The sequence below is a fragment of the Malus sylvestris genome, chromosome 15, assembly GCF_916048215.2.
Source record: "Malus sylvestris chromosome 15, drMalSylv7.2, whole genome shotgun sequence".
NCBI classification, from domain to species: Eukaryota; Viridiplantae; Streptophyta; class Magnoliopsida; order Rosales; family Rosaceae; genus Malus; species Malus sylvestris.
In genome coordinates, this window is record NC_062274.1 from 1,542,052 (window position 1) to 1,556,420 (window position 14,369).

The window sequence follows — 14,369 nt, forward strand, 5'->3', positions numbered from 1 at the left end:
GGAACACAAATGCGAGGAATTTCGAGGGCTGTGCGATCGTGCCAGGAAACACTCACGTCCGCAATTTTACAGCGTTCGCGCAGGAGAGAAATTGCCGGGTTAGAAAAGATAGTTTCACGTTTATAATGGGTTACCTTACCTCTCCACCTGCCGGGGGCAGTCTAGAGATTTTTGACACCCGGGAAGACGTAAAAAAATGTGTCCTCATTTTATATAAGAAAATTATTTGTTTTCATACGTAAAACATCGATAAAATCATACTTAGAAAAACACTTCAAACGTAATAATTTAAAAATACGGAAAAACTAATTTATTTTGTATCATGAGAAGGAAACAAAAAAACTTCGTGTTTACAAGTAGATAGATTTTTGTTTTCCATCTGAACTTTTAAAGTGTTTTTGTATAAATCGTGAGGTATTTTTTCTTATTTACTAATCTTGTCAATATGGGACTAAAAAAATAATGATGTTTTTGAGTCTTTAATTGATATGTATAAGTAATAAATTGTGTGGATGCAAATTTTCGTCTTCTTCTTCTTGAACAAAATTGCACCTACAAAACAATTAACACATTCGGGTCAAGGCCAAGAGATTCACGCGCCCACAATGAATGGGGGGCTTTGGCCGAAGAACCTCTGATGCCAAAGTTAGAATTTAGAGAGAAAAATATTTGGAGAGTTTTTGGGAGTTTTGCAAGAGTATGGAACTTAGCTTTTTAGAAGAAATAGGGTTATATATATAGGGAATGGGGTGTGGCCGGCCTTTAAATGTGTTTTGGGGTGTTATTTGGTGATTCAATTAGCAATTAATATATTAATTAGGTATAAATATATTTATTGGCTAATTATCATAATAAAAGAAATGTTTTGGGAGGTTATGGAATGAGGATGGATGAGACAAATTTTTTTATGACACGTCATATGATTTGTAAATTTGGTCAACGCATTACTCTTTGTTGAAGATTAGACTTGAATTGGAACAAATGTTTAAAAATAACAACCCACATAGTTACTAACTACAATTAAAAATAAATTAACAACCAAACAAAAATTAGTAAAAATTGAAAAGAAACATGCACTTAGTATTTCAAACTTAGGACCTCTTATTAATTTTAAACAATAAAAACCATTGATTCTAATTAACCGTCTTGATCATTTAGCCAAATTTTATATATTTATACTCTTATGAAAAGAAATTTGCAAAAATTGAAAGGTATATAAGCACACATGGTGTTTTGAACCCAAAACATCCTCATTAATTTCAAACAACAAAACCAACAAAACCATCAGTTCTAGTTAAATATCTTTGTCATTGAATCAAATTTTATAAATTTATATTCTTATGAAAACATACTTAGATATACTATCCTAATAATTTTGGTACCCCCAATTATTTTAAGCCCCGAATGATTGCCCTGTCAGCACTGGGCCTGGGCCAGCCCTGCCACCTGCACAGGAAAACGGACTAGAGAATTGCAACTGTGGCAGATGTACTGGCGACAGAGGGTAATGAAGAAAACGGACCCTGGCTCTGGTGCAACACGAACGACGCTGTCATTGGTGCAGTAATAAAAATGTACGATCTTACCATGCATATGTAAATATGATATTCATGCTACACTCATGTTTAAGTTTCATATGAGCATGAAATTGCAGATGGCGAAAAACAATATGGGGTGGTTAGTGTTGCTTAAGCCAGGAGAGCAACAACATATTGCAGGAATCATCACTGAAAGAGGTAAACTATTTACAGAACTAACTGCATGAAAAAATAAAGTCCCAACAAGTTTTTCTGATTCTATTGACCGCGGCATAAACCGAGCAGACTACCTCAAGTAATTGCACAGGAAAGATCGCCTATTTATACAAGAGTTGGAGAGATTATGACTAATGAGGTCAGTTCAAGTTCACATTCTTAGATACTAATTGACTTTGAACACGCGATTTTTGTTATGAACTTAACTATTTAACAAATTAATAACAGTAACATCCGACATGAGCATTCTTCAAGCAATGCAACTTATGACAGGTATGCCGTGGCCGCGATTTCTATTCTTTAACTAGCATAGATATTGGAGTGAACAATCTTTGGTTGTTTATAAACACTCGTGGAAGCAATTACGTGATGATTTTTTTATGTCAACAGAGTATCATATAAGGCATGTTCAAGTTATAGACCGGAAGCTAGTTGGCGTGATTTCGATCAAAGATGTAGTCCGGGCAGTAGGTGAGCGGCAAAGTGGGGAACTGAAGCGACTCAATGGGTACATTAAAGGAGAATACTGTTAGAAGAACACGTCTCAGTTTGATGTCCATCAAATTACTGTAGATCAAATTTCAGAAATGCCTCCCAACAGAAAGCTAAGACTCATATTTTCAGACAGTTCAGAGCGGGGAGGTTACTAAAAATGTCATGCGTTCTCATAAATTAAGTGCTTGTGTGATAAGCTTTTAGTGCCTCGTACTTCTTATAAAAATAAAAGACAAGAGACTTGTAGTTCAAGTGACTGTTTCGAGCTTCACTTAGCCTCACCTATGCATAGGTGAGGGTTATCTCTTAAAAAAAAGTTCCCTCACCGTCATTTTAGGATCAACTCTCTTCATTTAGGGACCCGTTTATTTTCACTCTCATATTATCTCTAATCTCTGAACCCATCACGTAAACTGTAGCTTTACATTACCATAATGAAACATCACCCGAACACCCAAAATCCTAATGCTCTCGTGTAAGTGATTTCATAGTGTCGATCTCGTTGATCCATTTTTGAACACCAACCAACCATTTTCTGTAAACACAAAATGGGATAATATGGTCTTTCGACAAGAAGTCGGGCCAAGGAACAATATTCACGATCCCATTTGCATCCAATTTCGAACGCAACATATATACTCTATCTAGAAATTGCAGATTCAATTTCAATTTCTTAGGACCTCTAAATTTGTAAGTTCCGCATACTACAAGGCATATATCTCAGCACAAATATTGCACAATTCCCATTGGCTGGCAAATGAAACTTGTTATCTTTTCGAACATTCTATCGACACAGGATTGTTCTCTCTCCTTGTAAGATTCAAAAATCAGATGCTCACGAGAGATTTTTCAGTATGATCGGTACACAAGATGGTACATCACGTGTTATTATACAAATGATGAGATATGTGTGTTATAAAGTTAATAACTTAAAAAATAAAATTTCTTACTATTCTTATTAAAACACGTGATGTATTACTTATGTTTTCGTTACAACTAAAAATTTCTCGAAGCTCACAAGATGTTATGCAAAAGTTCTCCTCTTAGAGTGGTCCTCCTCCAAAGCTTGAAGCTTTTCTGTGGCAGATGATTGGATTGGACCTTTTGTGGTGGGGAAGCTGGACTCCGATTCCTCCAAAGTCATTGGTCATTGGTTTTTGGTCAGACCAATTAGCCTATTTCTAATCTAAAGGACATATGTCAAAAGTTTTGGGTCCTCAAAAGTCATGGACTGTGAAAGAAACATCATATTCGTCATCTCCACGTGGTTGTCTAATCAGCCGCTTTGGATGGGGCTGAAATTCAAGAGGAGTATTAATAGGTGCGGAGTTTTGTCTCTTAGGTAAAATAAAAATGTGGTCCGATCTTTCAAATCTAAGAATTTCTCTCTATTGATAATGGAAGAGAAACTGATTTCTTATGATAATACGTAATTAGTCTAAAATACTGCCGTATTAATTTGAGATATCATTCTTATCGAAGAAAAGTTCTACCTAAAAGCTAAGGACTAGTCAAACAATTTGGAGGGGTGGAGAGACCTTCTAGTGGGATAACTAAGAACAGAGATTCCACAAGAATTAAAAGGGATCTATAACATTATCACAACTTTCCCACAACTGGACTTAATATATTAAAAATTCAAAGAATCAAAGACATTTAGTGGATTTTTCAAACAAAGATTTCAAGCACATTTACCTGAATATTTATGTTATCTCCTTGCTCCTCCATTGCTGCAGCATCTCCAAAGGCGAGAATCCCAACAAGCAACTTGTCTGAACGGAACAAACCCCATCGGACAATCTCCTGCTCATTAAAAACATGTTGCACAATGTAAATTATTCAAACACAAAACACAGAAGCGACCACCAACGTTAGCAGAAAAAACATGTAAGTCCTTGGATTTGACTCTTTGCATCGAACGACTGTGTCTGTGCGTGCCATCAGGGTCCACCGTGTTGGTGCGGCTGAGGAAAAAAAAAACACCAAAGATTACTCAAATTTATGTCGGTGGTATGTGGATCTACCTCTTCCCACAAACACAATCTTTAGGTCATGTTTTTTTACCAAAACAAAATCTTTAGGTCATGCTAAAATCAAAAGGAAGTGTAGAAAAACAACAAAATCTTTAGGTCATGCTAAAATCTTAAGAAAAATTTGAAATACTAGATTTGGTTTCTATGTAAGGGCCAAGGAGTTAGGCGAAGGTAGGTTAAAGGAGGTGAAGAAATAAAAACAAGTAATGTCAAAGGAATCACTAATTTTAACTGATTAAAATTTGAATTGCAATACAATGTAATTAGCCAATATGGTTCAATCACTAGCAATAATACTACAACACATATCCTCGATTTGAAACCGCTTAACTGTTGAGTTCTCCGTCCATTCTGAAAATGTAAAAAAATTTGAAAAATTTAGAATTATGGAGAATATGTATTGCATTATGACTAATACGCATCATTTAGCAAGGAAAAGTTTGTTACTTGTGACCAAGATTTCCACAATTACATGTGTTTTAGCAAGGGCAAAGTAATCTTCTCAAGCAAATACAAAAGATTGGATTCTGATCATCGACTATTGCAGCATGTGTAAACTGCATACCAAAACTGACACAGGACCTGAACAGCACCACTTTGTTCACTGCCCCTGCTGATTCAGCCAGCAGCAAGGCCATTCCGCAAAAGTCCATTCCGAATGTAGCTGAACAACCATTTTCAAATTTCCAAGTTCCACTATCAATTACGTACAAAACCCACTCTCCTAATCTAATAGCAGGCCCCACTCTCTGTGAGGTCGTGGAAAGATTTTTCAGTGTGATCGACACACGAGATAGTATTTTACGTGTTATTATACAAATAGTGGGATATGTGTGTTAAAAAGTTAAAAAGTTAAAACTTAAAAAATAAAAATTTTCACCACTTACATGAAAACACGTAATGTACCATTTATATTCCCATCATAACCAAAAATTTCTCAAGGTCGTGAGGTACTGCTTTTTTTTTTTTAACTTGGTGTTTCGACTCTGACATGTTAAAAAGATGTGGAAGGGTGGATGAATGGGACAAGCAATTCACACACGCGCACACACAAATTAAGGGAAAAATTATCGTCAATTTCCTTCATGCATGATCTGATCATTTTTCATTTGGTTTCCTCCATCATCACCATTTTTGTTGTCTCTATCTTGTGATGAAGCTTAACTATCACACTTCTCTAGATCTCATGCCTGCATACTCTCTTACCCTCTTTATTATTACTAACCTATAAATATCACGAAAAAATATATGTTAAAACGTGAGCATCTAACGAAAAATTAATTATTTATAAAAAATATATAAAATTAATTGAGAATAAGAGGACAATTTTAAGATTTTTGAAGTACTAACGCTAGACGTTCTTATGTGTCATGCTTACAACAAGCCTCTACATGCAACATCTTTTTAACCTAACACATGATCAATTCTTATTGAGCAACGTGAGGATACATGAAATTGTTAAACTATGACACGAATAACCCGATTATGATACCATGTTAAACTATGAGTGTCTATCAAAGTCAATTCACAATAAAAATAGAAATTAGAAAACTTTTTAAGCATGATAGACTCTCATTCTTCGACGAGATATACTCTTAACAAAATAGTCAAATAGTCCTTCTTAGACGTTATAATACGAGTCACAAGTTGTCCAATAAGGGTAGACCACGAATTGGGAATATCTAATCCCCACCAGGCTGTAAATTCTCAAGAAATCCCACTTGCTGATGAGATAATATAATGAGAAGACAGAGATAGACCTGATGAAATCACATAACCTCCTTTTTGCTTATTGTCCTTATTAGCGTTGTTCAACAAAGCGAATCCTATCTTCTTTGTTCTTAAAATTTTAAATATTCTCTAATTTATCAGAAAATATATCACTATAACAGTATCTCAAACCAACAACGTGATGCTATAATTTTAGGTTCTCCCAACTTGCCACAGCCCCACGAGTCTCTCCTCCTCCTGCTTATAAGGAGCATGGCCACCTCTTGCCCATACCATCATTCCCTAGACTTCTTCATTCTTTGAGTCCCTTTTGTAAACCATCTTTTAACTTTAGCACCCTAACTCTTTAGCACCCTAACTCTCCTCTATCACTCCTCTTACCAGCTCGCTACAATCGCCGTACGATTCATTCCAACTTTCGTGTTCATATATTCCCCTAAGATTACTGATGGCATCGGTTTCTTCCTCGAGGAATCACAGCTCCTCGTGGACGCCGAAGCAGAACAAGTCGTTCGAGAAGGCGCTGGCCGTGTACGACAAGGACACGCAGGACCGCTGGCACAATGTGGCCAAGGCCGTGGGGGGAAAAACTGTGGAGGAAGTAAAGAGGCACTATGAGATTCTGGTGCATGATCTCATGCACATAGAATCCGGCCAAGTCCCTATACCGAATTATAAGGCCACCGGAAGCAGCAGCAGCAACGGCAGCAACAGAGGATTGGGTGATGAGCAGAGGTAAGAGTAGCTATGTTTTCATTTTTCATATAATCTCTTAGTTGTTTCTAAGCGTTCAAAGCTAATATCCACGTCTATATTCTTCTTCTAGAAAGTAGCCAGACATCCTACTGCACAAAGGGTGTTAGAGATTTTGTACTGTAACAATGTCAATCGTAATTCGTCTCTGATGTCATATTATAATTTGAACATCCAACTCAAAACAAATTGATAATGATTAGGTTTTGATTCCTCAATGTGCAATTCACACTACCAACGTAAAATTGCATGAAAATAAGTTTTTCCTGTAGGAAACTAAGACATCCCAGTAGAGAAAATGTGTTAGAGCTGTAGAGGATTCTCTAGTGTCTACAGTGTCAATCGTATCCCGATTTCGATACCATCTTAGTATTTGAACATTCAAAGTAAAATTAATTGTTAATGCCTAAGAAAAAAAAGATCATCTAAACTATTACATACAGTTTTAATTTTCCGACATGAGAGTCACATTCTCGACATGGGATTCAAGAGTAGTATGGGTTTGTAGCTTGTTCACGCATCCCTTTCCATAATGTCATTCGCTATGTTTTCCTCTTCTGGAAGGGACAGTTCAAACCAAAGACACTAACTTGAGTCCTCCCAAAGAAATTTTATATGTTTTGTGTAATTTTGTTTTTGTATATCCATCCATATCCCATACTATATTCAAATAAAATTCCTAAGAAAGAAAAGAAATCCCACATGAAATCTAATCCATACTTGTTTTAGATGGCATACGCACATGGTCCTATGATTAAAGTAATTGAGAAACATTGTGCGACTCCAAACACTCTTTTTAATAGAAAGAGATCTTTTTCGGATCTCTTCCACCAAGATCACCGGATCAAATGATACGAACTTTCTAACTTTTATTCAACAACAAAAAATTATCACAGTTTTTAAAGATTCAAAACAAATAGGCTGTTAAATGAAATTTAGAAGGTCCGGAGAGGATCTCTTTCCCTTTTTAATTACTTATCAGATTCTCTCATTAATCCCAAGGATTTGCTAGTGACAGTCACTGTTGGATCTTGCTAAACCTCTTGGCAGCTTTTCGAGTTCATGAAATGTTTATAAATATATAGCTACACCTACACAAATACACACTGCAGTAATCGATGCATTACGTCAGCGAATATGTATTAAAAGTAGGATACATCTGACTTCAAAACGAAGCTCCCAGAAAAAAGATGCTAATTATGTGTGTTAAGCTAATTAAGTATGGGGGTGTCTGATTGGTAAGATAATGCCAGTTGGGGTGTTGGGATAATCACATTTTTTGGCTCAAAAGATGCTTAATTAATTGATTATGCAACTTCGAGGTTTGAGATTATCTACAAAGATTTTTTATGCTTAATTGGAAGATGGAATTCTTATATGCTACCGCTAATTACTTCTAATCTATTCAGGCTAATGAAAAATCTGAAGATCTGATGGGAGGGACCAGAAGACTTAAAGAGTGAATGTGTTACTTTTATCAGTGACAAATAACCCTATGTGTTTCCTCTCCTATCTTTTGTAATGATTTTCTGCTTGAAAATATATGTTATGTGTTTCTGTTTTCATGAACTAAAACCGCAATCTAACATCAACAAGTTTGTAGCAATCATATTTTAGCACTCAAGATCTTGTCTTGAATCTATCTCCCTACCATTGCTTGTATATGAAATACAATTATAAAAACAAAAGATAAAAAAAAAAAAACCAAAACGACTAAGAAAAATTAACAGATAAATTCAACATAAAGTGCATCGATCAAACAATTCATCGATCAGACTATAGGCAAATTACAAGTGAATTAAGAAATTATATAAATTAAAGTGAAATATATCAATGAAGAAATGCATAATCGGCAACTAAAACAACAAAAATTAACAGATCCACAAACAATGTTACCGGTGAAGCAATTCATCGATCAAATTGTAGGTGATTCAAAATCTCAAATTAACAAATGGACTAAATAACAGATCACGTAAATCATATCACTAATGAAATGCATGATCGGCAACAATATCAAAGTGTTGTCCAATGGCCTCTGCTACTTTGGAGACGGAAACGCATGCGATCGAGAAATTAAATCGAATTTGTTCCGGCATGATGTAAGAAGTGACTCAGATGACTGGCGACCATGATCACATAGTTGTTTGATCCACCTCGCCAACTCGATCTTGAAATTTCAAAGACGAAATGCAATATACAGTGCAGTTTGATCCAAATCACCGACTCGATCTTGTTTCGTTTTAAGAGAGAGACGATCAGATCGGTTCAAAGAAGGCGGGAAAATTTATCGTTTTGGTTTTGGAAATAAGAACAATTGGCGCCATCCGTACGACTAGTCTGAAAATATGCACATGCACCGTCGATTTGGTTGTTAGTTAATAGATAAAGCGATCGAGGCCGTGTATCTTTGGCTTGAAAATTTTAAATAAATGATATCGAAGAAACGACAACGTTGTTATTGTCGTATACTTTGTTTAAAAAGCTGAAAAATTGGAAATGGAGATGCGGGGTATCGATCCCCGTACCTCTCGCATGCTAAGCGAGCGCTCTACCATCTGAGCTACATCCCCAGTTGATTAATAGCGACGAATTAAATATTTTTGGGAGCTAAGTGAAAAGTAGTTGGACTTATTTGAGCACATTAGTTGGGACAGAGAGGGCTAGGCCCAAAGATATATATGTTTTGTGTATGACCCACGTATCATCTTACCTGGCTATCAGCACCACACAGATAATTTTTTTAGTATATCGAGAACACGGTCTAGTACACAAATGTCATAATATAAGGGGTTGAAATTTTATTTCAAGTATCCAACGACTTGTATAATGATATTTGGTGTAGCAGATCGTATTCCTACCACAATGAAAAATCTCTCTCAGCAAACGGTCTCCCTAGCTAAACCGTTTTAATATGATTTAAATGTAAATGCACATTTATAATTTAATGAATTAATAACATCACGTATAAATTACTTGCAATGAATATACGGTTCGCTTTCACTCGTTTAATTCGTTCACAAATCAAATTAACCATACCACACTCGAACTTATCGGTTTTCTTACATGCTACTCCTAATAAAGGACCTTTTCTGTTATATATAGTAACGGCAATTCAATTTTAGACTCTATATATAGCATTCCTGATCATTTTCACCCTAAGCATTGACCAAATATAGGCCCCAGGATCCGTCACCCTTAGCCTATAAATAAAACACCATTTCAATCCTGATTTGAAGTTCTAAATAAATAAATTGTGTTTTCTTAACTATTTGCTTAGAGAAACTACAAAAAACATCAAAACAAAAAATGGCAAAGATCGCGTTCGTGTTGATTCTCTCATTGGTGTTGCTTATTTCAGTCCATGCGGTGTTGGGTGATGACAATTTCATGGAAACTGCCAAGGGTGCGGCCGAGAGCATGTCTGAATCTGCTTCGGATGCCTTGAAGGAAGCAAAGGAGACAACATCAACATGGGGTGATTGGTTTAAGGACAAATTCCAGTAAGTCATCGCATTTTTTTTTTTTTTTGGTTTACTGTTTTTATTTACATTGTCAAATTTATTAGATTGATTATGTATTAACTCATGTTTAGTTTCTAGTGATGTGGGTTTGGGATCGGACGACCATGATCACAGCTCAAAGACACCGGAATCAGGGTAATCTGGTTGTCATAATTTTACGGTTGTAATTACTTTGTTTTTTGTGGACCAAGATTTACCTCGTTTAATCTTATTGATGAGGTGGAATATCCGATGGTTTGTATACGTAGAAATAAGAAATGTGGCCCATGGATATCTGATGGCTTTTGCTAGTGAAATGGTAGATTTCTGTATATTCTTTGTAAAATAAGAGATTCAATAATATGTTGTAATTAAATCATATTTATACAATTTTTGAACCCAGCTTTGTTTTTAAGGAAAACTAATGAAAAAGGCTTGAAAACTTTGAGTTTTAATGATAAGGACAAAATAAAGGGTAAAGTGAATAGTACCAGGATTGACTTTTTAGTGTAAAAATGTGGTTTTTCGTTAAAGTGAACAGTACCGGGTGTTTTTTGTTAAAGTTCCCTTGTTTTTAATGTAACAGATAATAATAATTGGCAAAATCAAATATAATATGGGTACCACTATTAACCAATTTAGTTACAAACTTTTTTGCTATGGGGCTCATTACATTGAAAATTTGATTTGGAATTTCAATGACATTGACAATTAGTTGAGGTAATTGTGAAATCCCGCTCTTAGATTTCACTGTTATAATCTACGTATTTGTATTATTGAGATTTTATACTATTTTTTCAAGGATTTAAATTAATTTTATATTTTAATTACTTAAGTACAAAGTTGAACTTTTGAAAAATAATCATTTATAATCCGTAGACCTTCGAGGGTCACTCTTTATGTTTTTTAATTTAGCCCGACATTACGAGCACGTAGGCGAAGGCCGTTCGTGAATCGAGACGAGGAAGGAGAAGTTACGGACGTTAGAAGTTTCTTAAATAAAATATGAATTTAAGATTGTTGGGGTTCCCATTAATTTGGAAGGGGAACAATTATAAAAGAAAGAAAGAAAGACAAAGAAAAGAAAAAAAAAAGAAAAAAAAAGATTAGAAGCTGCCAGATGGCAACAAGAGAGATGGGAGAAAAAAGAGATGCGGGAGACAAAAGGAGAGACAGGACCAATCAGGAATGAAAGGGGAAAAGGGCGATCCAATGGGAAGAGAGGAAATGAGGGAAATGAGGGGAAAGGAGAACCGGCCGACCCGGTTCCCTCCATTCGACCCGCAATCCGACCCGATTTTCTTTGCCTTCTCCGAGGGTTTTTCGTAGATTTTTCCTGTGAATCACGTCAAAAAACCACCTTGGAAACACTCTACGACCTTCCCTTTACCAATTTCACCCAAAAAATTGGTCAATTTGGCCTTGAATTCGTGAAAATCGCACCGGTGGGTACGATGGTTCCATGGTGGCGATCCGTCAATCCAGAAGCTAACTCCGACAACCACCATCACCAATACACTCACATCAACCTCATGAACAAATCCCGCGCATTGGTCGGGGCGTCGGAGCTGTTTTGGAGTCGAATCAAGAACAACCAAACTCAAGGGTTTTCGGCCGGTTTGAGTGAAATTGGGGCTTTTCCCGGCCAAATTGGCCTTGATCACATGTATGAAACTTGCTCTAATAATTGAGATCTACAATTTTGTGAATTTTGGTAGTTTTTGGAATTAGTTGGATTTTCCAGTGAATCGAAGCGATCGGCTGCCGCATGCGACAGCGCGTGGGCCGAGACCCCACCTGACCAGCCTAGGCTAATTGTGATACCTTGATTCTTTATTTGACATTTGTCTAGTGAAATTCTGATGTTTTAATATAGTTTCGTAGTTAACTACTTAGTTGGCTGCTACGGGTTGACCCCGACCGTTGATCAGCACCAAACTTAAATATGTAATATTACATAATATTTGAGGATGGTAAGAACTCACGGATTGGGAATCCGACGTACGGATCTTCCCGAATTGGATTTTTAAGTTTGTAAAACTAATTGTTAACCGCCACTTGAATTAGTGATTGGCAGAGATTCGACCGTCTGATTGTGATGAGATTTTAGTACGTTGTTCTAGGAGCTTAATGTGCACCCTAAGGAGTTACGGGTCTGAAATACGATGTGCAGATCTTCCGAATTAAATTACTAGGGTGTGGACTCCACCGTTAACTGAGAGTTGACTTTTGGTCAATATGTCTTGAATCATTTGAATTACTAAAATTAGTATTACTAGAGACTCAGTAAGGCTTTGCTGACTTATCTCAATGAGCGACTTTAATAAATGTGATATGGTTATTACCTTGTTTTCTTATATTAGTATCATTTGGGGATATGACTTGGTTTTTTAAATGTGTTTCCCGTTAAAATATGATTTTTATAATTGGGCATCGATCTATTTTTATTAAATGTGATTTGATTCATGGATTGGAAACATTTGTGAAAAAGTGATTTGAAGTGCATATTGAAATGCTTGTTAAACTGAGGGCTAGTAGATGACCGTTACCCTAGTGTCACGAGGTTAGGTGACACCGAGTCTGCACCATGTAGCAGTGGTACATGGATTGTCCTACTTGGTTAATCCGCGATAGGGGACCATACTATTTATGGATCGCGCTTGGTTAATCCACGATGAGCGATCCTTATGGCCATATATACTTAGGAGTGATCATGCTTGGTTAATTCGCGATGGGTGATTACTGCCTAACAGTTTTGTAGGTGTGACTCTGCATGGTTAATCCACAATGGGGGACCATATTATTTATGGATCGTGCTTAGTTAATTCGCGATGGGCGATCCTTATAGCCATACATACTTAGGGGTGATCATGCTTGGTTAATCCGTGATGGGTGATCACTACCTAACAGATTCATAGGAGTGACTCTGCTTGGTTAATATGCTATGAGGGGTCACTACCTACATGGTTACTTAGGGGTGGCTTTGCTTGGTTAATCCACTATAGGGGGGCCACTTCTTGTTTGGTTACTTATGTAGGCTTCGGCCGAATTGCATCCCTCTAGCCCTAGATTTTAGTGTATTTATGAACGATAGTTTTTGAGAATCTTTGTGGTTTGAATTGGAAAAGCCGTTGGATGTCTGGGTGACTCCTTTGGAGTTTTTAGAGACTTGATTATGTTTTCATAATTACAAAATTATATTTGAGGTTTATAAACTGTGATTGATGATCTTTCTTTTTATTGATTATCACATACTTGTATTATTGTCACTCACCCGAGTTTTACAGCTTAACCAAGTTATGATTTGACCAGTGCAGCTTTCTCATGATGTAGGCACTGATTTTACATGCGACAGATATGGGTAGATTACGAGAAACCGCTTGATATTTTGGTTCTGTTGAGTAGTCCGGAGCCCGATGTGGTTGGATTTCGTTGAGTGGTCCGGAATCCTTACTCTTGCACATTTCCAAAAGGTTAGTCTAGAACCCTAGATTCGAGGGAATGAGAATTATCCACAATAGACCTTGTGAATATAAATTAGATTTACCATGTTGTTACTCATAATCCAAGTAGGGAATTATATAGAGTTTTTTTTAATTAAATTCGTGAAATAATATGTTATCGCATTGATTGATTAATGTAGTTAAATGCTAAAATCATGCATCTTTGATTCATGAATTGATTAATTGATGGGATTGTGGATTGACGTTGGATATGATTGTTATTATTATGATTATTTTAGTTGATCAATGTGGCTTGAGAAAAATATTGTGCTTCATTGGTTATTTGATGTGTTACATATCGTGGATGGAGGTATCATGTTGAAAACATAGTGATTTATATGATGGATGGAATGAAGACCTTGAATGTCATGTGGGTTTGTTGTGTAGCCCTGAACTTAGTAATTTCATGCTTGTTAAGTTCTAATAATTGATTGAGGAAGACTATGTTTTTCGATTTGAACGTACTGTGATAAATGTCGAAGTGTAATGAATGGTGAACTACGAATAGTTTGATCCCTATTAAGGGTACGTAGGCAATCTAACGAGGAGGTTAGATGTAGCCATAATGTATACGAAAAATCAATACGCAATTCGAGGCTT

General features: G+C 36.2%; 1 protein-coding gene, 1 long non-coding RNA gene, 1 other non-coding gene and 1 pseudogene across 3 annotated transcripts; 2 read left to right on the forward strand and 2 right to left on the reverse strand.

The window, feature by feature from the left end:
- The first annotated feature begins 9 nt into the window (after positions 1–9).
- On the forward strand, positions 10–2,287 carry LOC126605878 (CBS domain-containing protein CBSX3, mitochondrial-like; annotated as a pseudogene).
- A 3,901-nt stretch (positions 2,288–6,188) lies between these two features.
- On the forward strand, positions 6,189–8,341 carry LOC126605713 (protein RADIALIS-like 6). The gene is made up of 2 exons (XM_050273150.1): positions 6,189–6,748; positions 8,176–8,341. Exons 1-2 carry the CDS (start codon positions 6,462–6,464, stop codon positions 8,198–8,200), a joined length of 312 nt encoding a protein of 103 aa, XP_050129107.1. The 5' UTR covers positions 6,189–6,461; the 3' UTR covers positions 8,201–8,341.
- A 922-nt stretch (positions 8,342–9,263) lies between these two features.
- TRNAA-AGC (transfer RNA alanine (anticodon AGC)) lies at positions 9,264–9,336 on the reverse strand. The gene has a single exon. It is a non-coding gene; the product is annotated as a tRNA-Ala (tRNA).
- Positions 9,337–10,458: 1,122 nt separating this feature from the next.
- Positions 10,459–11,037, reverse strand: LOC126605714 (uncharacterized). The gene is made up of 2 exons (XR_007617031.1): positions 10,851–11,037; positions 10,459–10,687 (listed from the first exon to the last, which is right to left on the reverse strand). It is a non-coding gene; the product is annotated as an uncharacterized LOC126605714 (long non-coding RNA).
- Positions 11,038–14,369: the final 3,332 nt, after the last annotated feature.